The sequence below is a fragment of the Oryctolagus cuniculus genome, chromosome 18, assembly GCF_964237555.1.
Source record: "Oryctolagus cuniculus chromosome 18, mOryCun1.1, whole genome shotgun sequence".
In the NCBI taxonomy this organism is placed as follows: Eukaryota; Metazoa; Chordata; class Mammalia; order Lagomorpha; family Leporidae; genus Oryctolagus; species Oryctolagus cuniculus.
Genome location: NC_091449.1, coordinates 31,097,669 through 31,125,660, shown reverse-complemented (window position 1 = coordinate 31,125,660; position 27,992 = coordinate 31,097,669). Strand labels below are relative to the sequence as shown.

Below are 27,992 nucleotides of genomic sequence, written 5' to 3'. Positions count from 1 at the left end.
TAAACACAGAATTTAATTTATGTTTCATATGTAAGTACACATTGTACACATAATCTGAAGGGTGTTTTATACAGTATTGTGAGTACACCTATGTTTTGACTATCACACGAGGTCAGGAATGGAATTTTCCATTTGTGGCATCATATCAGTAACTCAGTTTCATCTTTTGGAACATTCTAGGTTTTTGGATTAGGGATGCTCACCTTTATATATCAAAAGGATGGAACATACAGAATTGAAAGAATTAATCTGACCTCTTGAAAAAGCTATTCGAAACTTGATCATCAACAGTCATTCTTGAGGGGTGAAAGTTTGGCACAACTAACTGAGTTAAGCTGCTATTTGGGATACTCCTATCCCATATCAGTGTGCCTGGGTTCAAATCACAGCTCCATTCCTGACTCAAGTTTCCTGCTAATGTGTACCCTTGAGGGCAACAAATGGTGGCTCAGATACTTGGATTCCTGTCACCCACTTGCCAGACCCAGATTGAGTTACATCATCTTGGTGTCGGCCTGATCCAGACCTGGCCATTGCAGGTATCTAGGCAGTGAAACAACAGGTTGGAAATAGCTCTCTTTCTGTCTCTGCCCTTCAAATAATAAAATTTTTAAAAATATATTATTTATATCTTAATTCTAAATAACGGTAACATCTGTAATGAATTCCCCCAAAAAGGACAGTGTATTTCTATTTTCCATAAGATTGTTTTTTTTTAATTTATTTATTTAAAAGGTAATTACAGAGAGAGATCTTCCATCCACTGATTCACTCCCTAAGTGTCAGCAATGGCTGAGGCTGGGCCAAGCTGAAGTCAGTAGCCAGAAGTTTCATCTGGGTCTCCACATGGGTGCAGGGGCCCAAGCACTTGTGCCATCTTCCACTGCTTTCCCAGGTGCATCAGCTGGGAGCTGGATTGCAAATGGAGCAGCCAAGGCTGGACCTGTCACCCATATGGGTTGCCAGCCTTGCAGGTGGAAGTTTGCACCACAATGCCAGGCCATTTCCGTAAGATTCTACACAGCTGCCTGTTCATATTTGTTAGTAACTCCCAAAACACTCATGGCTCTTTTTACCATTTGTCAGAGGTATTGTTAGAAGGATTTTTATTTCAAATGAGAACATTCTAGGTGACCAACACATAAATAAGTCCAAAGCTCATTTCCCTCCTGCTGGTCCTTTCTGTGGACAAACACCTCAACCTGTGTTCATTGAAGGTTTTGTAGATGAGATGTCACAGTGTTCACAGACCGTTTCCTCATTTATAAATTGGAAATGACATAATATCTACGTCAAAAGGCTGTTTTGAAAAACGCAATATAAATAAGGCACGGTGTTGGGCTTAAAACAGTAGCAGGGGAGCTGGCGCCGTGGCTCACTAGGTTAATCCTCTGCCTGTGGCGCCGGCATCCCTTATGGGAGCCGGTTCTAGTCCCCTTTACTCCTCTTCCAGTCTAGCTCTCTGCTGTGGCCCGGGAGGGCAGTGGAAGATGGCCCAAGTGCTTGGGCCCTGCACCCGCATGGGAGACCAGGAAGAAGAACCTGGCTCCTGGCTCCTGGCTCTGGATCAGCACAGCACCGGCCATAGTGGCCATTTGGGGAGTGAACCAACAGAGGGAAGACCTTTCTCTCTGTCTCTCTCACTGTCTATAACTCTACCTGTCAAATAAATTAAAAAAAAAAAAAAAAAAAAAAAAACCAGTAGCAGAAAAGCAGAAATGTTGAGGTGAAGCTTTACTTGCCTGGCTTTCTGTGTCGCAGCTGCTCTTCACTCAGGTGACTGAAGCAGCAGTGGCTCCTGTTACAGCTAAGGAAGTTTCATGGTGGTCTAAGGTAGACATTTCAACATGAATCTCTGTGTTGCACTGTATTTTATTTTTCTCACATTGAACACTGCTTTACTTTTTAGTAAATTTCAATGCCTGGTTTATAATTTTTAATAAAATGACTAAACTGATATAACAAAAATATTTTTAAAATTTTCTGATTGAATTGGTCTTCTGGATTAATAATAGATCCTTTTGGCAGCCTCTCTTTAGGGAAAAAAAAATATATGCATGTGTTATGTAATTCTCATGAAGTTCCTCAATCTCCCTGACCATCTTACCACCTGATTAAGAACCTCCTAGGATAATCAGCCGGATAAGCCATTGCCTATGACACCAGCATTCCATATGGGCACTGGTTCAAGTCTTATCTGCTCTGCTTCTCATCCAGCTCCCAGCTAATTGGGCCTGGGAATGCAGCAGAAGGTTACCTAAGTACTTGGGCCCCTACCACTCACATGGGAGACCTGGATGGAATCCCAGGCTCCTGGCTTCACCCTGGCCTAACCCTAGCCATTGTAACCATTTAGGGAGTGAACCAGTAGATGAAAGATTGCCCCCTTCTCTCTAACTCTGCCTTTCAAATAAATAAATAACTCCTTTAAAAATACAAATTAACTCTGCCTTTCAAATAAATAAATAAACCCTTTAAAAATATATATATATAAAAACCAACTGGGGCCCATGTTGTGGAACAGTAGGTTACACAACTGTCTGTGATGGAGGCATCCCATATCATGGGGCCAATTCAAGTCCTGGCTGCTCCAATTCTGATCTAGCTTCCTGCTAATGTACCTGGTAAGGCAGTGGAGAATGTCCTAAGTGCTTGGGCCCCTGCCACTGAGGTGGGAGACCTGGATAGAGTTCCTCAGTTTTGACTTCAGCCACAACTGGCTGTTGAGGCCATTTGGGAAGTGAACCAGTGGATGGGAGATATCTCTGTCTCTCTGTCTCTTGCTCGCACTCTCTCTCTGTGGCTCTGCCTTTCAAATGAATCTTTGAAAAAAAAAAAAAAAACCTTCCAATTATAGGATAAAATGCTTTGTTTTTTAAAAAATTGATAGTTTTACTGAATTTTTTTAATTTACCATTTATACCATTTATATATTGTTTTTTGTTTTTTTGGTTTTTTTTTTGTTTGTTTTTTTGTTTTTTTGTTTTTTGACAGGCAGAGTGGACAGTGAGAGAGAAAAAAAACAGAGAGAAAAGTCTTCCTTTTTGCTGTTGGTTCACCCTCCAATGGCCGCCACGGCCGGCGCGCTATGGCCAGCACACCGCGCTGATCCGAAGTCAGGAGCCAGGTGCTTCTCCTGGTCTCCCATGCGGGTGCAGGACCCAAGCACTTGGGCCATCCTCCACTGCTCTCCCGGGCCATAGCAGAGAGCTGGCCTGGAAGAGGGGCAACCGGGACAGAATCCGGCGCCCCGACCGGGACTAGAACCCGGTGTGCCAGCGCCGCAAGGAGGAGGATTAGCCTAGTGAGCCGCGGCGCCAGATACATTGGTATTTTTTTAAAGGTTTATTTATTTACTTGAAAATCAGAGTACCACAGAGAGATGGGAGACAGAGAGAGAGCAAGAGAGAGAGAGAGAGAGAGACAGAGAGAGGTCTTCCATCCATTGGTTCACTCCCCACCTGGCCACAATAGCCAGAGCTGCACTGATCTGAAGCCAGGAGCCAAAAGTTTCTTCTGGATCTCCCACTTGGGTACAGGAGCCCAAGGACTTGGGCCATCTACTGCTTTCCCAGACCATAGCCAAGAGCTGGATCAGAAGTAGGGCAACCGGAACTTGAACCAGCACCCATATGGGATACCAGCACTGCAAGTGGTAGCAAAGGAAGACCTTTCTCTCTGTCTCTCTCTCTCACTGTCCACTCTGCTGTCAAAATAAATAAATAAGAGAATAAACAACAGAGCCCAGTCTGTATTTCCATGTTAATTTTGAAGTTAATTTCATAGAAAAGGTGTCATCTAAGCCGTGATGATACAAATCATTCTAGATTGAGAAGGAGTAGGAATGCCTCTTCAAAGAGGTGGGAGTTCTGTACTAGACTTCAAAACAACTCTAAGTTTTGGCTGAAAATATGTGGAGATATGAAAACAGTTTGGTTAGTGACCAGTGAATAGACCACTTTTTTGTGAATATAGTGTTTCTGTAAAAATGCACAAACACACAAATAGACTATGAACACATTGCTTTACCAAATTAATAATGGGGGAAGCACTGGTGATTTCATTCTGTAGAATGATTGGAATGCAATAGAATAGTTTTTGACAACTTTTTGTTAATACCTTTCTTATTAACTTCAGAAAGTAAAGCAGATCTTCTGATCTGCTTGCTGTGTTTCTTGGGCACAAAATAGGAGTTCAAGGGAAGGTTAGAATCTCTGAGTTTGCTGAGATTTTTATATCAAAAGAGAGAGAGAGATTTAAGTAGTTTTAATATGCTGCCTTTTCTAGGAATGGAAACCAATCAGGAAATATGTCAGGGCATGAGGTGGTGAGTGTTGGAGAGCTACAACTACATCGATAAATGGAGGGTTAGGCGTGAGAAACCTTGTAAAGAAAGAATCAACACATTCTTTTTGGTTTTATACTAGAGAGTGTAAAAAAGGAAATAAAATTAAAAATTGACTCTGAGTGCCTTAAAGAATGATGGTTTTATTCATAGAGGTAGATGTATCAGAAGAGAAAGCTGAATTAGGTAGTAAGAGTCATCACACTACTCATGCTGGTAAGACAACTCAGCAGAAATATTTAACAGACTTAAGCTGAGAAGTAAAGCAAAGCAGGTTTAAAAAACAAAAAAAAGATTTATTGGTTTGTTTGAAAGTCAGAGTTACACAGAGAGAGGAGAGGCAGAGAGAGAGAGAGAGGTCTTCCATCCTCTTATTCGCTCCCTAATTGGCCATGACCGCAAGAACTGTGCTGATCCGAAGCCAGGAGCCAGGAGCTTCTTCTGGGTTTCCCACACGAGTACAGGGGCCCAAGTACTTCTTGGGCCATCTTCTACTGCTTTCCCAGGCCATAGCAGAGAGCTGGATCGGAAGTGGAGCAGCCGGTTCCGGAACTGGCGCCCATATGGGATGCTGGCACTTCAGGCCAGGGTGTTAACCCGCTGTGCCACAGCACTGGCCCCCGCAAAACAGGTTTGACAGTCATCCAAGTGCTAAGATGTTAAGACCTGATTGAGCACTCTGAAGAAGAAAGAATAAAGTACAGGTTGAGGAGGGAGACAGATGAGTGATAAGAGGTGGTCAGAAACAACTAAATGATACTTCTAGGTGATACAAAAAGGATGACCAAGAAACAGACTTCGGATTTACAGTTTAGCAGAGCATCAGTGGCCCCAAAATTTCCATATCCGGAGCTCTCATAGCAGTTTCTGAGCATAGAAAACACCCAATAAATAGTAATTATTGCTGTGTAGTATCAGATGAACTGCTGGGCCCAACATTATGCTTGGAAGATCTGCAACCATAAATGCCTCCAATAGTTAAGCAGTCGTGAAGGAGGTGCATCCTCTAGAAGACATGTTTTGTGTCTTGCCTTCTACAGCATCCTTATTTTAAACTGTATGTTAGCTAAGAGTTTTAAATTACTGAATTTCTATAAATAAGGTGATATCTCTTTAAAATTATATAGGACCAAAAATTGACAGAAATAAAACTTGAGTTTTCTATCAGAAAAAGATACATAAAACCAGATAACATGTATTAACTTTGTATATAATACAAGAAATCAATAAAAAGCTACAAAACTGAGGGATAGACAGAAAACTTATACAGAATGTTCACATTTTCTATAGACTGAAACATTATAACTCACAAAAGATATACATTTATAAAACCAAATTGGACGCAGAATTATCACAAGGAGATTGTATTCTTTTTAAGATTTATTTTACTTATAAAATAAAAAAAATTATTCACTAAATAAATAATATAAATTTGAAAGGCAGAGTTCAGAGAAAGAGAGGAAGAGACACAAAAAGAAAAATCTTCCATCTGCTGATTCACTCCCCAAATGACCGCAATGGCGAGGGCTGGGCCAGACCGAAACCAGGAGCCAGGAGCTTCTTCCAGGTCTCCTGCATGGGTGCAGAGCCCCAAGGAATTGATCTTTAGCTGCTCCCCAGGTGCTTTAGTAGGGATCTGGATTATAAGTGGAGCTACTGGGACTTGAACCAGCGACCATATGGGATGCCTATATTGTAGGCAGTGGCTTTACCTGCTAAGCCACAGCACAGCCCCTCACCCCATACTTTATTTTTCTTTCTTTTTTTTTTTTTATTTATTTTTTTGACAGGCAGAGTGGACAGTGAGAGAGAGAGACAGAGAGAAAGGTCTTCCTTTTGCCGTTGGTTCACCCTCCAATGGCCGCCGCAGCTGGCGCACTGCGGCCGGCGCACCGCGCTGATCCGATGGCAGGAGCCAGGTACTTATCCTGGTCTCCCATGGGGTGCAGGGCCCAAGCACTTGAGCCATCCTCCACTGCACTCCCGGGCCACAGCAGAGTGCTGGCCTGGAAGAGGGGCAACCGGGACTAGAACCTGGTGTGCCGGCGCCGCAAGGCAGAGGATTAGCCTAGTGAACCGCGGCGCCGGCCTCATACTTTATTTTTCAAGTGAACAAACAATACTGAGCATGGTGATGAAGCCTCAGAATCATCAATCAAGTTTCCTAGATAATTCTATAATAAAAGAACTAATGAAAGTGGAATACTCTGTCATTCATTTTATTAACATCTTGGAAAATACTGAACAGCTTGGATATTATGCCATTGATGTTAACACCGAGTCTGACTCAATTGAATATTCCCAGTGCCTAGCACAGTATATAATCATTGATGCTTATTAAAATGTGGAAGAAAGGCAGGGAAACTCCACAATAAATTACTTTATGAAGTCTTTATAATACTTAGTAAAATCTCAGATACTAATGCTGCATTAACCATGATAGAGCTGAAATGCTTAGTTCAAAATAACATTTATAGCAATTATGCTCCCTTTGCTTTATGATTAAGTATATTTCTGATAAATTAAGTTTATTTCTTATTAGTGCATGATATGGAAATAAAAGTAAGTCAAGAGGAAACATGTATAAAATTTATACCTAGCCTGAATATTAATTGGTAATTGAATGTTTATATTTTCTATTACAAGAGAATTTCAAAAGTCAAATACCTTCAAATAGACAGGTGATAATATTAAAAAAAAAAAAAAAAAAAAAACGAGAGAGACCATTGTTCTGAGTGTTATACTTTTGGGGTTTGGTCTTATTATATGAGACATTTAAAGTTGCCTTTTACTCCAGAGTCTATAAGTTAATATTATACTTTGTGTATTTGTTATATTTGAAAATAGAATGCCCTTTTGTTAAATAGCCTCCTCATTTTTTTCACTGAAAAGAGGGCGCTGAACTTCAATTGAGAATCATCAGTAAAACAGAAGAGTGTTTGATGATTCAGATATGCCCTCTTAAATGTACTTAATTGTACCATTTTCATCACCAGTCAGAATTTATTAAGTAAATACAAATATGTAGAACAGGAACAATTGAGATAGAGGTTCTGGGTTCAAGGAACTTGAAATATAATACTCTGATTTTCTTTGAATGCATTATACTTGTATAGTAGTCAGCCCAATGCAATCAAATAGTTTACTCTTTAAAACTGTGTGACTGTTTTTGTTCCATTTAATTTCCTTCCTGATTTGTAATGGCGTGAGCATTTGGCCTAGCAGTTGACATTTCTATCCCATATTAGGAGTGCCTGGGTTCAATACCCGCCTCTGATTTTTGATTCCAGCTTCCTGCTAATGCAGACTCTGGGAGGCAAACACAATGGTTCAAGTAACTGGGTCCCTGCCACCTATGCAGAAGACCTGGATTGAGTTCCCAGCTCCTGGCTTCAACTCCAGCCAGGGACCATTGCATGCATTTGGAGAGTGAACTAGCAGATGGGAGACTTTTCTATTCCTTTCTTCCATTCCCCTCCCCCTACCTTGCTCTCTGTCACTCAAATAAATTAAAAAAAATAATACTTTTTGACTGCCTTCATTTGGACTCGCTCTATTCTAGGTGTTTGCTATGTAGCCATGAGGGAAGTATAAGGAACCTTGCTCTCATGAAGATTACATTCTATTGTGGGAAGAAAGATAAAATGAAGTAAAATTATAAGGGATTTTTAGAAAGTGGTAAGAACTTTAGGAAATAAAATAAGGGGCTGTAATAGTAGGTGAGGATGTCTATTTTAGGTAGCTGGTTGGAGGTTGCCTTTGACTTAAGACTTGAATGAAGTTACAGGGAGTCTTGGGGTGAGTGCTCTGTGCAGAGGAAACACTTAAGTGAAGCAAAAATAAGCCTGGTATTAATGAACAAGAAAAATGTTGGTCCTTGATAAGGTCTTTTATGGCTTTATGGACCAACGTGTGGAGTTTGAGTTTTATTCTAAGTGCAATTGATGGCTTCAAGAACTTTAGCTAAGAGAACAGGCAATTAAACAGGAAAAGCTTAGGATGACTTGGACTTGGGAGATCACCAGGAAATGGAGGGAAGTGATTTTATTTAGGATATGTTGAAGAGAGTTGACAAGGCATACTGATGATTTACATGTTGGAGGGGAAAAAAGAAAAGAAAAATCAAAGATAACAGCTGTCTGTCTGGTTGTTTCATTCGGTGAGATGCGGAAGGAGTAGGATGAGGAGCCTTCACATTCTCTTAACTAACAGTTCTGTATTGGACATTTTAAATGAGATGTCTGTTACTCCAGACACCAAAACAAGATACAAGCTCTTGAGGACACAGTCTGATAGAGCCTTATCCTTGTTCAATCTGAGCAAATGAAGGAGCGCATGTCCAGAGCACCCCGTCTTCTCCCTAAGCCTGCGAGTGTCACTGTACTGCAGCCACACTGGCCTCCATGATGTTCTTCAAGCAGTCTCTCCTGAGAGCCCTTGTTTATCCCACTGCATGGGATTCTCCTCCCAGACAGTCCTTGTACCTTACTCCCTCAGCATCTTTTGGTTTTGCTAAAATGTCATCTTATGTTGGAGGTCTTCCCTGACCACTGCACTTAAGGCACTTTAAGGCAAACCCTACCCCTCGGGACTCCTTACCTCCTTTGCCTCTTCATTTGTTTCCATAGCCAGTCACCCTCTGATATAGCATGCACTCTCAACAGTATATATTCCAATGGTTTATTTTGTTCGCTGTTATGTATCCCTCAAGCCTGTGGCAGTGCCGCTTGCATTATAAACACGAAATGAATTGCTTGGAATGAATTATTTAACTAAATGAAAAGATATTCTAATTAACTAATTGGTTTTTAAGAATGGAGCCCAATTTAGGATGCATCTTATATACTTTCAACCATAATCCTAAACCAAAGCTTTCAAATGTCGTCCACAAGACTAATGAGGCGTTATCACTTTTGCTTATATTGATTAAAGAAAAGTGATTGAACTAAGAATTGTTCTGCATCTCTGAAATAGATAGGTGCTGATTTCATGGAAGACATCTAAATGTTATCTGGAGCCTCTAAATTATAATATGTGGTCTTCTTATTTCCCTTTGTTAATTGCTGGATTCCAACCAGTGGACAACACCTTGCATTATCTTTAGTGGCTTTTGTAATTTAGCACTTAAATGGACAACTTCATAATATCCTTTTGGTATCTTTGTAGCTCCAGTGTTGTTTTCACATGGTCAAAGTCAAAGTAGCCAGTTTCACTAATTCTCCCTCTAGCCTGCAGGATCTCCCACGCCCTCCCCCACCAGTGTGCCTTGTCACTATCCCACCAAAGAAAATACCATTTTTGTCTTTTTTAGTGAAGCTCTTTTTTTAGTGACATTTTTAGTGAAACATTTTTTGTGCCATAAAGCATCTAAAGTGATGTTTTTAGAGTATTCTTCCAGTTTTACAGTAATCTTTCAAACAAATAAGTCCATTACTATTACTATTATTATTATATCATTATTACATTGCATATTATAATATGCATTACTATTACTATAGTTCATTATTATTTGCTTTCATTCTCTGTCATTGTAACAGGTGCAGTGCACTGGTCATCATAGCAAAGTGATTACTTCCTGAGTTTCCACTTTGTAGCAGAGATTTGTGGAGGGTATCTATCCTGGTGAGTCAGGGATGCCAGATCTGGCAGTGACAACTCTTTTGAATGCCTTTTGATTATAAATGGTAATTTATATGAAAATTATAAAATTCATACTTCACAGTCTTGATTTTTATACATACTCAGCATTTAAAGCATTTTAGCCTTTTTTTTTTTTTAAGATTTATTTATTTATTTGAAAGGCAGAATTACAGAGAGGCAGAGGAAGAGAGAGAGAGAGAAAGTCTTCTATCTGCTGATTCACTCCCCAAATAGTCCCAATGGCCAGAGCTTGGCTAATACAAAGCCAAGATCCAGGAACTTCTTTCAGATCTCCCACACAGGTGCAGGGGCCCAAGCACTTGGGCCATTTTCTACTGCTTTCCCAGGCCATAGCTGAGAGCTGGATCAGAAGTGGAACAGCTGAATTAACACAGGTGCCCATGTGGGATGTCAGAACTGCAGACAGCAGCCTTACCCAGTATGCCATAGCACCGGCCCCAGCCTGTTTCTCCTAAGGTATTCAAATATGACAAAACCCAGGACTCTATGTCCCTCAAGACTTGATGGGCTATATATGATAAATTCTTGCCTTTCCAGGTAAGATTTGTTTTTCCATAAACTATACCTTTGTCATACTGCAGTCTTAGAACTGTACTATGTGCTTAATTTTTTATGATGCTTTATTATTTTGAATATATAATTTTTCCTTTCAGTAGTAAAGCACTTAAAAATTCTATAGGTTAATGTTATATTTTATATTGTATTACATTGCTAAGTTAGAATTTAGTAAATGATATAAATTTTTGTTTAAAGATTTATTTATTTGAAAAAGTTACAGAGAGAGGTAGAGACAGGGAGAAAGGTCTTCCATCTGCTGGTTCACTCCCTAGATGGTTGCAACGGCCCAGGCTGAGCTGATCTGAAGCCAGGAGCCAGGAACTTCTTCCATGTCTCCCATGTGGATGCAGGGGCCCAAGGACTTGGGGCATCTTCTGCTGCTTTCCCAGGCCATAGCAGAGAGCTGGATCAGAAGAGGAGCAGCCGGGACTCGAACTGGTGTCCATATGGGATACCGTTGCTTCAGGCCAGGGCTTTAATCTGCTGCACCACAGCGCCAGCCCCAGTAAATGATATTTAATACTTTCCAGAATAATCCACAACTTAACTGTAACATATGTCACTTTTAGGTTTACCCTAATTGATAGAATGAACCTATGATAAGGGGAACAATCTAGAATACTGCTCTGTGAACTTCATCATGTACTTTTCTTCATTACTTGATTGCCATGGATCTATGAAAATAATTGTTGCAGAAACCTTGCTTATTCTTAGAAATGATAGAAACATACCTTTTCCCTGAGTGGGGGAAGCCCCTGCTCTCAGAGCAGAATAGAAGCTTCAGCATGTTATAGAAGAGCTAGTACCTCCTCTTTTCTAAATATTCCCTCCTATTTTAAAAAGCCACAGGTTCCATTTTGACATAATTCTCTATCATCTGCAGCTCTACATTTTCATTCTGTGTAAATGCCCTGTTCATTGATAAGGAAAAATCAGTAGTGTGCTTCTTTGATGTAGGTGGGTACACAGCTCCTCTGTGTGCATTTTTTTTTAAAGATGATTTATTTATTTGAAAGTCAGGGTTACACATAGAGAGGAGAGGCAGAGAGAGAGAGAGAGGTGTCTTCCATCTGATGGTTCACTCCCTAATTGGCCACAATGGCCGGAGCTGCACTGATCCGAAGCCAGGAGCTTCCCCCGGGTCTCTCACACGAGTGCAGGAGCCCAAGGACTTGGGCAATCTTCCACTGCTTTTTCAGGCCATAGCAGAGAGCTGGATCAGAAGTGGAGCAGCTGGGTCTCGAACCGGTGCCCATTTGAGATGCCAGTGCTTCAGGCCAGGATGTTAACCCACTGTGCCACAGTGCCAGCCTCTCTTCTGTGTTTAACTTTCACCAACTAAAGGATTGATTGATTGACTGGATAGATGGATGATGGATGGATGGATGGATGGATGGTAGGTAAGATGGATGGTAGGTAGGTAGGTAGGTAGGTAGGATGGATGGTAGGTAGGTAGGTAGGTAGATAGATAGATAGATAGATAGTAGATGATGAATGGTTAGTAGATGAATGGATGGAAGTGCCCTTTCCTACTTTCCTCTTGTGCAGAGTAACCCATTCCCTTAGCAGTTCTTACAAAGCAATCCCATTTTCCTGTTTCATTGCACAGGAGCAAGACAGTTCCCTTTAATTTTCTTTTACATCTAAAGACATGTGGAAATTATCTGTATCACTACCCCTACCTATCATCACATAGCCCCATGTAACTTACGTATTCTTAGTTTAATCAAGAAAACAGTGGCTGTGTCTCACAAGCTGTGTTCTTAAAAACTATGCATGCCTTCTGCTTTGGTTCTTAAAATATGTAACCTTCCTCACTGAACTTTTTCTCTATACTGTGTCAATTGTTTTAAACCAAGTAATATTTTGACAGTTAATTTTTTTCATTCTGTTCCTGTATTTGCTCATGACTTTTCTATAGTTATTTAGAATTTTTATACTATCTGACCATTCTCCAAAGTCATTGATCTCAAAAATATTATTATTATGTCTGAAATTCTAGGATTTATACTTTATGGGTTCCAGAAAGTCAAAGAGGTGATTTGGTATAAAATTCATTGAACATTGATTTATTTTATCTTTTCAGAATACCTCTTTATCATAAAGCACATTATTGTCTATAGTCCCTACTGTATTGCAAAAGGACACCACAAAATCCTCTTCCATCTAACTATAATCTAGTGCTCAATAATCAGTCTTTCCCCATTTATTCCCCCATCCTGTATTCCCCAGCCTCGGTAACCACCGTTATACTATTAACGTTTATGCTTTTCTATATAAGTGAGATCATCTTGTCCTTACCTTTATATGTTTGACTAATTTCTTTGTTTTATTCATTTTTTTTTATTTTTTTGCCAGAGTTAAACAGTGAGAGACAGAGAGACAGAGAGAAAGTTATAGACAGTGAGAGAGAGACAGAGAGAAAGGTCTTCCTTCCGTTGTTCACTCTCCAAATGGCCGCTATGGCTGGAGCTGCGCCGATCCAAAGCCAGGATCCGGGTACTTCCTCCCAGTCTCCCATGTGGGTGCAGGGACCCAAGCACTTGGGTTATCCTCTGCTACCCTTCCGGGCCACAGCAGAGAGCTAGACTGGAAGAGGAGCAACTGGAACTAGTACCCAACACCCCAACCCAGGGTGCTGGAGCCACAGGCAGAGGATTAGCCAAATGAGCCATGGCACTGGCCTATATGTTTGACTAATTTCACTTAACATAATGACCTCCAGTTTTATCTGTGTTGGTGCAAATGACAATGTCTCATAGTTTTTATGGCTAAATAGTATTCCATTGTGTGAATATAAACATTTTCATTATCCATTCATCAATTGATAAAGATTCAGATTATTTCCATTTCTGAGCTATTATAAATAATACTGCAATAAATATGGAAATGTAAGCCGGCGCCGCGGCTCACTAGGCTAATCCTCCGCCTTGCGGTGCCGGCACACCAGGTTCTAGTCCCGGTTGGGGCGCCGGATTCTGTCCCGGTTGCCCCTCTTCCAGGCCAGCTCTCTGCTGTGGCCAGGGAGTGCAGTGGAGGATGGCCCAGGTGCTTGGGCCCTGCACCCCATGGGAGACCAGGAAAAGCACCTGGCTCCTGGCTCCTGCCATCGGATCAGCGCGATGCGCCGGCCACAGCGCGCTGGCCGCGGCGGCCATTGGAGGGTGAACCAACGGCAAAGGAAGACCTTTCTCTCTGTCTCTCTCTCTCACTGTCCACTCTGCCTGTCAAAAAAAAAATTTAAAAAATTAAAAAAAAAATAAATATGGAAATATAGATATCTCCATGACAGAGATACTTCATTTCCCTTGTATAGAAACCCAGGGGAGGTATTGTTAGATTAGATGGTAGTTACATTTGTAATTTTTTGAGGAACCTCAATATTGTTTTCCACCTTGTTTGTACTAATTTACATTCCCACCAAGGGTTTATCTTCATAATATTCAAGATGAGTGAGGTGATAGCTCATTGTGGTTTTGATTTGCATTTCCCTGATGATTAGTGATGTTGAATATATTTTCATATACCTGGTGGTCATTAGTATGCCTGCCTTTGAGAAATGTCTGTTTATATCTACAGATTAAATTCTTTAGGGATTTTTTTTGTTATTGAGTTGTTTGAATTCTTTTTATGTTCCAATTATTAACACTAGAGCAGATATTTAATTTGCAGATTTTTTTCCCATTCTGTAGGTTATCTCTTCATTCTGTTGATTGTTTCCTGTACTGTGCAGAAGCTGTTTAGTGTGGTGAGATCCCATTTGCTATTTCAGTTTTTGTTTCCTATGCTTTTAGGATCTAACAACACACACAAAAAACCTTACCAATTCTGATGTCTTAGAGCATCTCCCCTATGTTTTCTTCTAACAGTTTCAAAGTGTCAGGTCTCACATTTAGGTCTTCAGTCTATTTGGAGTTGATTCTTGTATATGGTGAGAGATGATAGGGTTCTAGTTTCATTCTTCTGCATTGTGGATACCCAGTTTTCCTAGCACCATTTACTGAAAAACACTCCTTTCTCCAATGCATGTTCTTAGCTCCTTTGACAAGAATAAGTTGGATGTAGATACATGTGTTTACTTCTAGGGCCTCTATTCTGTTCCATTTATCTAGTCTTTTTATGCCAATACCCTGCTGGATAATTATTTAAGCTTTGTAATGTATTTTTTTTTAAGTCAGGAAGTTTCAAGACCCTCTGTTCTTTTTTTCATGGTAATTTTTGCTATGTGAGGTCTCTTGTGCTCCTACCCAAATTTCAGTAATTTGGTTTTTTGTAATTCTATGAAAATGCCATTTTGACTTTAAAAGGGATTGCATTGAATCTGTAAATCATTTTTGGTAGTATGGACATTTTCACTATATTGATTCTTCCAATCCTTGTCCATGGAATGTGTTTCCTTTTCTTATGTCTTACATTACATTTATTCCGAGATTTTTCTTTATTTTTTTGTTTTTTAGCCAACTGAATAGGATTGCTTTCTTGATTTCATTTTCAAATAGTTTGCTATTAGATTATAACAATGCCACTGGTTGTTATATATTGACTTTGCATTATGCAACTTTATTGAATTCACTTATTAGCTCTACAGTTTTTTGGTGGATCCTTCAGGATTTTAAATATATATAAGGTGGTACCATCTGTGAAAACAATGTGACTTCCTCCTTTCCCATTTGGATACCACCTCAATTTTTCCTCTTGTCTAATTGCTCTGGTTGGGACTTGAAATACTGTGTTGAAATAAAGTGGTGGAGCCGGCGTCATGGCTCACTTGGGTAATCCAACAGAAACCAATAAAGAGCTGGAGTAGCCATCTTAATATCAGGCAAAATAAACTTTAACACAAAAACAGTTAAGAGAGACAAAGAGGGGCACTATATAATGATGAAGGGATCAATTCAACAGGAAGATATAACTATTATAAATGTATATGCCTAATTACAGGGCACCAGTTTATTTAAAAGATATGGTAAAGAACTTAAAGGGAGATTTAGCCTCCAATACAATAGTATTGGGGGACTTCAATACTCCACTTTCAGAAATAGACAGATCAACCAGGCAGAAGATCAACAAAGAAACAGCAGCTTTATTCGACACTGTAGCCCAAATGCATCTAACAGATATCTACAGAACTTTCATCCTACACTTAAAGAATACACATGGATCTTACTCTAGGATTGACCACATGCTAGGCCATAAAGCAAGTCTCAGCAGATTCAAAAGAATTGAAATCATACCATGCAGCTTCTCAGATCACAGTGGAATGAAGCTAAAAATTCACAACTCAGGAATCCCTAGAGCATATGCAAACACATGGAGGCTGAACAACATGCTCCTGAATGAACCCTGGGTCATGGGAGAAATCAAAAACGTTCTGGAAGCAAATGAAGATAACAACACAACACAGAATTGAATCCAAAAAAAAAAAATATTACAAAAGATCAGCCAAATGAAGAGGTGGTTTTTGAAAAAATAAACAAAATTGACACACCATTGGCCCAACTAACTAAAAAAAAAAAGAAGAAAAAAGACCCAAATCAATAAAATCAGAGATGAAAAAGGGAATGTAATAAAAGACACCACAGAAATAAAAAGAGTCAGCAGAAATTACTACAAAGAGTTGTATGCCAGCAAACAGAGAAATCTATCAGAAATGGATAGATTCCTGGACACATGCAACCTACCTAAATTGAACCATGAAGACATAGAAAACCTAAACAGACCCATAACTGAGACAGAAATTGAATCAGTAAGAAAGTCCCTCCCAACCAAGAAAAGCACAGGACCGGGTGGATTCACTGCTGAATTCTATCAGACTTTTAAAGAACTAACTCCAATTCTTCTCAAACTATTCAGAACAATCAAAAAGAGGGAATCCTCCCAAATTCTTTCTATGAAGCCAGCATCACCTTAATTCCTAAACCTGAAAAAGAACTGCTAAGATCAATCCCATTCACAATAGCTACAAAAACAATCAAATACCTTGGAATAAACTTAACCAAGGACGTCAAAGATCTCTACATTGAGAATTACAAAATCTTAAAGAAAGAAATAGAAGAGGATACCAAAAAATGGAAAAATCTTCCATGCTCATGGATTGGAATTGGAAAAATCAGTGTCATCAAAATGTCCATTCTCCTAAAAGCAATTTACAGATTCAATGCAATACCAATCAAGATACCAAAGACGTTCTTCTCAGATCTAGAAAAAATGATGCTGAAATTCATATGGAGAGTCAGGAGACTTCGAATAGCTAAACCAATTTTGTTCTACAAAAACAAAGCCGGAGGCATCACAATACCAGATTTCAGGACATACTGCAGTGCAGTTATAATCAAAACAGCATGGTACTGGTACAGAAACAGATGGATAGACCAATGGAACAGAATAGAAACACCAGAAATCAATCCAAACATTTACAGCCAACTTATATTTAATCAGGGATCTAAAACCAATTCCTGGAGCAAGGACAGTCTATTCAACAAATGGTGCTGGGAAAACTGGATTGAAGCAAGCCACTACCTTACACCTTACACAAAAATCCACTGAACATGGATTAAAGATGTAAGCCTACGACCCGACACCATCAAATTATTAGAGAACATTGGAGAAACCCTGCAAGATATAGGCACAGGCAAAAACTTCTTGGAAAAGACCCCAGAGGCTCAGGCAGTCAAAGCCAAAATTAACAATTGGGATTACATCAAATTGAGAAGTTTCTGTACTGCAAAAGAAACAGTTAGGAAAGTGAAGAGGCAACCAACAGAATGGGAAGAAATATTTGCAAATTATGCAACTGATAAAGGATTAATAACCAGAACCTACAAAGAGATCAACAAACTCCACCACAACCAAATAATCCACTTAAGAGATGGGCCAAGGACCTCAATAGACATTTTTTAAAAGAGGAAATCCAAATGACCAATAGCACATGAAAAAATGCTCAGGATCACTAGCCATCAGGGAAGTGCAAATCAAAACCACAGTGAGGTTTCACTTCACCCCGTTTAGAATGGGGTGAATACAGAAAGCAGCTAACAACAGATGCTGCCGAGGATGTGGGGAAAAAGGGACACTAACCCACTGTTGGTGGGAATGCAAACTGGTAAAGCCACTATGGAAGTTAGTCTGGAGATTCCTCAGAAACCTGAATATAGCCCCACCACATGTCCCAGCCATCTCACTCCTTGGAATTTCCCCAAAGGAAATTGAGTTGGCAAATAAAAGAGCTGTCTGCACCTCAATGTTTATTGCAGCTCATTTCACAATAGCTAAGACCTGGAATCAACCTAAATGCCCATCAACAGTAGACTGGATAAAGAAATTATGGGATATGTACTCTATAGAATACTATACAGCAGTAAAAAAAAATGAAATCTGGTCATTTGCAACAAAATGGAGGAATCTGGAAAACATCATGCTGTGTGAAATAAGCCAGTCCCAAAGGGACAAATATCATATGTTCTCCCTGATTGGTGACAACTAACTGAAAGGAAACCTGTTGAAGTGAAATGGGCACTATGAGAAACAATGACTTGATCAGCCCTTGTCCTGACTGTCAAGGAACAACTTAAATGTTTAAATTTAACTGAAAAGTGATCCCTGTTAAATATAAGAGTGAGCATAAGGAGGGAGGAGATGTACAGTTCGGCACATGCTCACTCAGACTTACCCCTAATGGTAGAGCTAGAAATGTGCCAGGGGATTCCAATTCAGTCCTATCAAAGTGGCATGTACCAATGCCATCTTGTTAAAGTGATCAATTTCAGTTCATAATTGATCAAAAAGATAGAATTAAGTGTCAAAAGGATGATGTAAATAAGACCAGTGTCTGCAAATAATTCATCGAATTAAAAAGGAGAGAATGATCCTACATGGGAAGCAGGATACACAGCAGAATACAAAAGCCCTAACCAGCACTCTGGCCTCAGAATCAGCCCTTAAGGCATTAAGATCTGGCTAAAAAGCTTGGAAAGCCAAGACATTGTGGCAAAAAAAAAAAAAAAAAAAAAAAAAAACACAAACACCAAACCCTAAGTGAAAGATTTCTGCCAGTGAGATCCCAGCCAAAGAAGGGACCGTCAAAGAAAGCAGTACCTTTCTCTGAAGGTAAGAGAGAGCTCCCACTTTGAATATGGCCTTGTCTAAATAATATCAGAGTTAGTGAACTCAAGAGGCTTCCATAGCTTGGAAGTTCATGACAAGAGCCTCAGGTGATTACTGACGTCATAAATAAGCATGTCAGTTGTTAAATCAACAAAGGGAGTCACTGTGCACCAGCTCCCCATGTAGGACCTCTGTCCTTAATGGGTTGTACTATGCGAATTAATGGTAAAATTACTGCCCAAACAGTACTCTATACTTTGTGTGTCTTTGTGGGTGCAAACTGTTGAAATCTTTACTTAGTTTATACTAAGTTGATCTTCAGTATATAAAGATAATTGAAAATGAATCATGTTGAAGAATGGGATGAGAGAGGGAGTGGGAGATGGGATGGTTGCGGGTGGGAGGGAGGTTATGGGGAGAAAAGCTGCTATAATTCAAAAGTTGTACTTTGGAAATTTATATTTATTAAATAAAAGTTGAAAAAAAAGTCTTTAACTCTACCTGTCAAATAAATAAATAAAAATAAATAATTGGTGAAAATGGGCAACTTTATCTTGTTTCAGATCTTAGAAATCCATCATCAGCTTTCCCCCATTCAATATGATGGTAGCCATTGTTTTGTGATATGTCTTTGTTATGTTGAAGTACATTGGTGCATTTCCTCTTGCCTGATTTGTTAAAGCTTTCTTTTTAATCATGTAATTATGGTAAATTTTATAAAATGTTTTTTATACATCCATTGAGATTGATCATATGACTTTTTATCCTTCATTCCAGAATGTGGTCTGTCATGTTTATTATTTTGCATATTTCAAAACATTCTTGGATTCCTAGGATAACTCCTACTTGATCATGTTTTTAATGTACTATAGACTCAATTTGCTAGTATTTTATTGATGACTTTTGCATCATTGTTCATCAAGGATATTGCACTATAGCTTCCTTGTTTTGTTGTGTCCTTATCTGATTTTGGTATCGGAGTAAAGCTGACCTCATACAACGTGTTTAAAGGAATTCTTCCCACTTCTACTTTTTGGAATACTTTCACTAAGAATCTGTGTTAATTCTTTAGATGTTTGGTAGATCTCCACAGTAAAGCCATCCAATCCTGGCCCTTTCTTTGATGGGAGGCTCTTTATTACTGGTTATCACTATTGCTTGTAGGTTTGTCTAGATATTCTGTTTCTTATGATTCAATCTTGATAATCTGTCTATGCTCAGGAGTCTCTCCATTTCTTCTAGGTTATCAAGTTGGTTGCCATATGATTTGTTCCTAGTAATCTGTAACAGTTCCTTGTCTTTCTGTGGCAGCAGTCATAATGTCTCTTTATGTCTTAACTAACAACAAAACACCTGCCACAGCATGACTTTCTTCATAGTCACTTCACAGCGGGATATTATATCTATGATATTTGTTTAAACAAATTGTAGATCTTAGCCTTGTGCCAATGGCTTTTTAAAACAATATATTTATTTATTTAAAAGGCGGAGTTACAGAGAGAGAGAGAGAGAGAGAGAGAGAAAGAGAAAGAGCTTCCAGGTGCTGATTCACTCCCTAAATGGCTGCCATGGCTGGAGCTGGTTCAGTCTGAAGCCAGGAGCTTCTTCGGGTCTCATGTGGGAAGCAGAGGCCTGAGTACTTGGCTGTCCTCTAATGCTGCCCCAGGCACATTATTAGCAGGGAGCTGGATTGGAACTAGAGCAGCCAGGACCTGAACTGGCACCCATATGGGATGTTGGAGTTATAGGTGGCGGCTTTACCCACCGTGCCACAACGCTGGCCCCAACCAGTGGCTTTTTACGTGTGAAACTTTTTTTTTTGTAATGGTATTTTCTTCCCCAGGTATAATAACAAATTAAGTAGAAGACTACTATAATAATATAAAAAAGTTATGCACATTAAAATTATAAAAGATATGGAATAGTCTAGATTAAATAATACTAATGCCTTATTATACCTAAACTGTATGCTGTGCTGGAAGCACAGAAATTTTATACCAGAAATTATTAGACCAATGGACAAATAAGAGCATATGTAGATCATTAGTTGAAAGTATTATTTCTGTTTCAAATGTTAACTGCATTATGAAATTGAAAGAGAATATTCCTTTTCCTTAGAAATAAAGATGTAATTATATACATGATTCAGAAATGAAAATTATTTCAGAGAAAGAGCACAATGATCAAATGGGGTAAAATGTTAGGAATAGGCAAGTCTGGTTAAAGGCTAGGTAGTTGTTCCTTGTACTATTTCTATTTTTGCAACTTTAAATATAAATTACCTTCTAGTAATAAGTTGTTTGAAAAAATACAGGAAAGTGAGACATGAAATTTAATAAAGCTTATTTCCTTTAGGACAGAGCAGATTTCTTTTGGACTTGAAGTTGGACCTCAGAAAGTGATTTTATCATGTTCTCATAATATAAAATGCATATATATATATATATATAGCACTTATGCTTAGTACTAAGATCAGAGTCCCTGATTAAGTTCTTGATTTCTGTGCACATACATGTAAAATATTACTGCTTATTTATATTCAAGCACATGATTATGGTATTATGAATTAGGTAAATGTTTATTGATTCATGGTCAAAATATTCATGGAAAATACGAAACTAGTTGAAAAAAAGAAAAAAAAGGAAATGGGATCTATAAATTATATTTTATCTAAATATTTTGTTATTGGAGTGAAAATGAAGGGCAGACACTTAGTAAAGTTCTTCTAATTTGTTTCATTTTTAATGAAACCAAGATACTATTAGAACCAGTTTATAAATCACTTTTTTGTATTTAATTCTTTCTGATTTGACCAGCTGTCTTTTATTTATCTTTTTTTTTAACTATGATACATATTTATCTTCTTGGAAAACCTTTTAGTTTCCAACCAGAATTTTGTCCCTCTCAACCTCTTTGATTCTCAGTGTAAATTAGATAATCTGATCACAGTTCTCTATATTTTTCATTATTAGTTCAATGATTTTATTTAATGTTCTCCTCTAAGGGTTTCTTATCACAAATAATATTATTTGTGAGAATTATAAGTAATTAAATAGTGAAGCTAAATAATACAAATTTTTCCCTTGCTATGCCTTTTTACTTTTCCTTACTGAGGCCAGCTTCCAGTGGCTTCATTTTCATCCCTCTCAGCCTAATTTTTTTCTTTTTGAATACATTATTGGAGACTTGATAGGCTTATTATACCTCTCTTTTAATATATAAACCTGTGGCCGGCACTGCGGCTCAATAGGCTAATCCTCCGCCTGCGGCGCCGGCACACCGGGTTCTAGTCCCGGTTGGGGCGCCGGATTCTGTCCCGGTTGCGCCTCTTCCAGGCCAGCTCTCTGCTGTGGCCCGGGAGAGCAGTGGAGGATGGCCCAAGTGCTTGGGCCCTGCACCCGCATGGGAGGCCAGGGGAAGCACCTGGCTCCTGGCTTCGGATCAGCACGGTGTGCTGTCTTTCCTGGCTTCGGATCAGCACGGTGCGCCGGCCACAGCACGCTGGCCGTGGCAGCCATTGGAGGGTGAACCAACGGCAAAGGAAGACCTTTCTCTCTGTCTCTCTCTCTCTCACTGTCCACTCTGCCTGTCAAAAATAAAAAAATATATATAAACCTGTATTATAATACTTTTATTTCTCTCCAAATCATCTACATCTGCATTAAATGATATAGTAAGCCATACCAAGTAAATCAGTCATTAAAGAAACATAAAATCATCCCCCAAATTAAAAAGCTATATGGCTACTCCATTGTGCATGTGTCCATAAATAGGTTTAGCTTTGGTATATGTGTATACCTCTTCAGGTAGCACAGACAGTAGATAGAAGGGAGCACTAGAGCAGCTGACTCCAGGTTCCACAGTAACTGCACCCCTGGAGATGTTTCCAAAACAGTGTGCAACTTTGTAAAAGCAGTCAGTTGAAAAAGACATCTGTATTCCCATCATTTGTTTTTTTATTTTTTTATTCTTAAAAATTTACTGGTGATTTGTTAGAAGCCAGACTACTGAGAGGTTTCTAACTCTTGAAGTTCATGCTGAATAAAGGACACTTAAGAGTGTACATAAAAATAAGAGTCTTACATTTAAAATAGGCCATATACTAATGGGTTATTTTATTTTTTCTCCTGTGGTAGCAATAATAATTATGTAAATAAATCAAAAGTCACATTTTTAAAAATTGATGATTCTAACATTAAAGCCTGGAACGATATCTGTTTCCAACTCTGATAAATATTTAACCACAGAAAAGCATGCAGTTTTAATCAAGACTCAGTCCAGATAAGAAGTAGCAAGAACCAGAGTTATTTTAACTGAATCACATTCATTATAAAGCCATGTGTCAAATTCTTCAGTTTCATCAGTACTGATGCAGACTTTGAACATAGAGGGCATTTAATCGGTCATACAATAATACTTGATTTTGTGGCTCTTAATGGACTCTTGAAGTTTCCTTTGGCAGATGGAGATGGACACATGGATCACTTACTTCCAGGCTGTGAAGATGAAAATTGCCAGAAAAGCGCCATTTACTTAGCACGATCTGGAACAAAGCAGGTATACCAGCTGGGTTTTCAATGTGAAGTCACACACTTGAAAAACCTTCCAGCATTAGAAAGATACCTGAAGCATCACAGTAGATAGAAACTCAGAATTAAGGTACTGACTTCCTCACTTTCATGTATGTTTTTAAAAGATTTTATTCATTTATTTATTTGAGAGGTAGATTTACAGACAATGAGAGGGAGAGACAAAGAGAAAGGTCTTCTTTCCATTGGTTCACTCCCCCAATGGCTGCAATGGCTGGAGCTGCGCAGATCCAAAGCCAGGAGCCAGATGCTTCTTCCTGGTCTCCCACATGGGTGCAGGGACCCAAGCTTTTGGGCCATCTTCCACTGCTTTCCGAGGCCAAAGCAGAGAGCTGGATCGGAAGACGAGCATCCGGGACTAGAACCAGCTCCCATATGGGATGCCAGCGCCACAGGCGGAGGATTAACCTACTGTACCACAGCACTGGGCCCCCTCATTTTAATTTAATGAAGCACATTTAAATCTATTTATTATCATTTATTGAGGGAAAATTCACTATTATAATCAGTTCTGATAGGGTCGGTGTTGTGGCACAATGGGCTAAGCCGCTGTCCCAACCCTTATGGGTGCTGGATCACCCTTCTGATCACCTCCCCACTTCTGATATGTCGCCCTGGTAATGTTTCTGGGAAAGCAGCAAAAGACAGCCCAAGTGCTTGGACCCCGGCAACCCACTTGGGAGACCCATATGAATTTCTGGATTCCTGACTTCAACCTAGGCCAACCCCAGCCGTTGTGGCCATTTGTGGAGTGAATCAGTAGATGGAAATCTATGTCTGTCTGTCTGTCTGTCTGTCTCTCTCTCTGCAACTCTGCACTTCAATAGATAAATAAATCTTTTAAAAAAAAATCAGTTGTGATAAAAAGATCCTTTCTGGGTCCTATAATTAAATGATCTGAACTGTTAGCATTTTATGTGCCAGAATATGGTAAAGCATACTGTACCAAATAAAAAATTGTATAGAAAGCCATCAGACCTGTTTTCAAAAGTATTCTTGTTCTGGTTGATGGGGTTCAGGTTTGAGAGACAGAGAGTGAGTTCCTACACAACAGGTTTACTCTCCAAATGCCCACAATGCCCAGGACTGGACTGAGGTGAAATCAGGAGCTAGGAACTCAATCCAGATCTGCCACATTGGTTGCAGGAACCCAATTACTTGAGCCATTACTGCTGCCTCCCATGGTCTGCATTAGCAAGAAGGTAGAGTCTGGAGCTAGAGATGAAAATCAAACCCAGGCACCCCAGTGTGAGTTGCAGGCATCTTAACTGCTCGAACAAATGCCCACCTCACTAATTGTGCATTTATTTCTGGTATTTAGATCTCCTTCATTCTCTCATGGTGACCTTTTACCTGTACCTTGATAGTCACACTAGAGGATTAATAAAGGAATGATATGTTATGATAGTAGTAGAATAAATCAGTTTTGTTTTCTTTTTGAGGAGTATAAATGATAGAATAACATGTTGACTTTTATAGCCCTTATGGATAAGGAACATCACATTTTATACTCAAGCAGTAAAAGAAAAAAAAATCTTTATGTAGTCAGCATTCTAAAAGTATTTAACTATTAAAATCTTAAGTTTATCATCTTGAACATTTTTAAAGCGTAAATCACTTAAAAGTAATACCTCATTGTTTGTTCATAGATACAAGGAAACATAGTAATTATAGCCTGTTGAAGAAGTGAAGACTGCTGGGGCTGATGCTATGGCATAGCAGTTAAATCTGCCACCTGCAGCGGTGGCATCCCATATGGGCTTCAGTTCTAGTCCCGGCTGCTCTTCTTCCAATCCAGCTCCTGACTAATGGCCTGGGAAAACAACAGAGGATGGCCCAAGTGCTTGGTCCCCTGCACCCTAAAGGGAGAACTGAAAGAAGCTCCTGGCTCCTGGCTTTGGATTGGCCCAGCTCTGGCCATTATGGCTATTTGGGGAATGAACCAGCCAATAGATCTTGCTCTGTCTCTTTCTGTTACTCTGCCCTTCAAATAAATAAGTAAATCTTAAAAAAAAAAAAAAAGTGACAACCACTGTAAGAATATTTTCAACTTGGGGTCAGTGTTTTGGCACAGTAGGTTAAGCCTCTGCTTGCCATGCTGGCATTCCGTATCAGAGGGTACATCTGCTTCTGATCCAGGCTCCTGTTAATACCCCTGGAAAGGCAATAGAAGATGATCTCAGTATTCGGGCCCCTGGCATCCTTGTTAGGAAGTTAAGATGGAGTTCCTGGCTCCTACCTTCAGCCCAGCCCAGACCTGGTGGTTACAGCCATTTAGGGAATGAGCCATTGGATGGAATATTTCTATCGCTCTCATTCTCTCTCTCTCTCTCTCTCTCTCTCACTCTGCCTTTCAAATAAATAAATAAATCTTTTTGGGGGAAAAAAAAAACGGTATTTTCAACTTACCCAGTCATCTCCCTAGAAAGGTAAATGCCAAAGTTCTGCAGTTTCTCATGAGTATCACATTAAAAAAAAATTTCCAGTGCTGGCACCAGCGTCCCACATGAGTGCTGGTTCAAGTAACAGCTCCTCTAATTCCAATTCAGCTCCCTACTGATTGCCTGGGAAAGCAGCAGGAGATGGCAAGTCCTTGGCCCCTGTACCCACAAGGGAGACCCAGAAGAAGCTCCTGGCTCCTAGCTTCAGCCTTTGCAGCCATTTGGGGAGTGAACCAGCAGATGGAAGATCTTTCTCTGTGTCTTTCGTCTCTATATATAAACTCATGTTTTCAAATAAATAAATATTTAAGAAAACAAAGAAAAAAATAATTTTTAGGCCTTAGTACATTTACCCTAATATGAATACTTTATCCATTGTGGTTTATCCTCATTGGTAAACTATCATCATCTTCAGAAATTTGCAATAATTACATTTTGTGAAATTTCTCATTTTCTGCCAAAACAAAACCAAGAATTTTTTCCAAATTCCAATGATTAGTACTGAAACATTTTGATAATATATATAACAGTAGTTTTTAGAAAAAGATTTATTCCTTTATTTGAAAGTCAGAGTTACAGAAAATGAGAGATAGAAAAAGATCTTCCAACATGGGTTGTCAGCTCGCAGGTGGCAGTTTTTTCTGCTATGCCACTACACTGGCCCCAGTAATTTATTTATTTTGCTGGAAGAAAGAATGAAAACTTATTAAAGTTACAGTCCAGAGTTTTAAAACTCATTTTTAATAAGTGTGTCTTTGTCATTTTCATTTACTGTGGGAAGTTACACTTTCTTTGGACAACTTATGAAATGTTGGAAATACTTTGTTTACTAGTCCTTCTTTTAAGAAGCCATTTTTTTCTAAAGATATTTGTTTACTTAAAAGTCAGAGTTACAGAAAGAGAGAGTAAGAGAGAGAGAGCTCTTCCACCTGCTGATCTACTCCCCTGGAGCCAGGAGCTTCATCCATGTTTCCCACGTGGGTGTCAGGGACCCAAACACTTGGGTCATCTTCCACTGCTTTCCCAGTATTAGCAGAGAGCTGGATTGGAGTGAAGCAGCCGAGACTCAAACCAGCACCCACATGGGTTGCCAGTGTCAAAGATGGCGTCTTTACCTCTTATGCCACAATGTTGGCCCCGGAAGCCATTTTTATTGTACTTCTGCTTGCAGCTATATATGAGTCACCTGCTTTGAGGGGAAAGAAAGAAAATGTAGTTAGGTTTGACTTCCTGCCATTTCAAGTCAGCTGTGCCTGCCTCTGTTGAGACATCTCCAGGTCATGTGCTACATCTGTACTGTCAGCTAATTATTGGCACTTCTATAATTTTAATGGCATGATTTTTACTCCTCAGGTTTTTAGTTTGGGTTACATTATTTAAAAAATAAAGATTTATCTAACAGAAGAGAAAGGGATTTCCAGAAGCTCATTTTGAACACAGTCTATTCTCTCTGTTATAATCAGTATAGAAATAAAGGAATTTAAAAATGCAGCTTCTAGCTCTCTTAGTGACAGAGCTCATCCTGCTTGGCTGAGAAATACCTGTTAATAGCAGACAGAGCTTGTCAATATTGTTCGGAAATTCTCAGAAACTTCTTGGCTCAAGAGTCTTGACTAAAATCACAAATGTGTATAAGGGGACTTCAGAGAGTTTGTGAGAAAATGGATTAAAAGATAAAAATATAAACTTTATATTTAAATATAAGGACCATCAAGTTCAGTGATTTGTTTAAGCAATCATAAGCAATTCCTAAAGAATTAAGGTTCCTGGAAATTTAATTATGACAATTGGAGTCTTTTTTGATTAGTACATTAAGACAAATGAGTGTCTTTTAATAATGTTTTAAGGTTAGGAAACAAAAAGAAGTCAGAATTAGCCAAATCAGGACTGTGAGGTGTTTTCTCTTGGAAAAACTCACAAAATTGCCCTTGTTTCATGAGAGGAATTAACAGGAGCATTTTTTAGTGAAGAGAGACTCTGGTGAGGCTTTCCCAAGCAATTTTCTGCTGAAACTTTGCCTAACTTTATAAAACGAGTCTCCTAATATGCAGATCGCAATACTCTATGAACCTCTAGAATGTCAACGAGCCAGATGCTGTAATGTCCCAAAAACTGTTTCCATGACATGTACCTTTGACCAGTCTGACTTTGCTTTCCCTAAACCACTTTTACTTCTTGCTGGTCATTGCTTTCATTGTGCTTTGTCTTCAGAATTGTACTGGTAACACCACGTTTCATTCCATCCCAGTTCTGTAAAATTAAAAAAAAAAAAAAAAATGCTTCAGTGGACAGGCA

At 39.2% G+C, this 27,992-nt stretch overlaps 1 protein-coding gene and 1 long non-coding RNA gene across 10 annotated transcripts in view; one reads left to right on the top strand and one right to left on the bottom strand.

Moving 5' to 3' along the window:
- The window catches only part of ITFG1 (integrin alpha FG-GAP repeat containing 1), a 240,511-nt gene that overhangs the window by 91,909 nt on the left and 120,610 nt on the right, over positions 1 to 27,992 (top strand). Inside the window, exon 9 of the mRNA XM_008248375.4 lies at positions 23,130 to 23,224. Within this exon, the coding sequence (XP_008246597.1) occupies positions 23,130 to 23,224 (95 nt within the window). The remainder of the gene's footprint in view (positions 1 to 23,129; positions 23,225 to 27,992) is intronic.
- The window catches only part of LOC108175508 (uncharacterized), a 164,048-nt gene continuing 136,059 nt past the window's right edge, over positions 4 to 27,992 (bottom strand). For 6 of the 9 annotated variants that reach the window (XR_011384209.1, XR_007914663.2, XR_007914674.2 and 3 more), the window contains one exon: positions 4 to 27,947. This is a non-coding gene — a long non-coding RNA (uncharacterized lncRNA). The remainder of the gene's footprint in view (positions 27,948 to 27,992) is intronic. The other 3 variants (XR_007914665.2, XR_007914670.2, XR_007914666.2) reach the window with 2 other exon arrangements.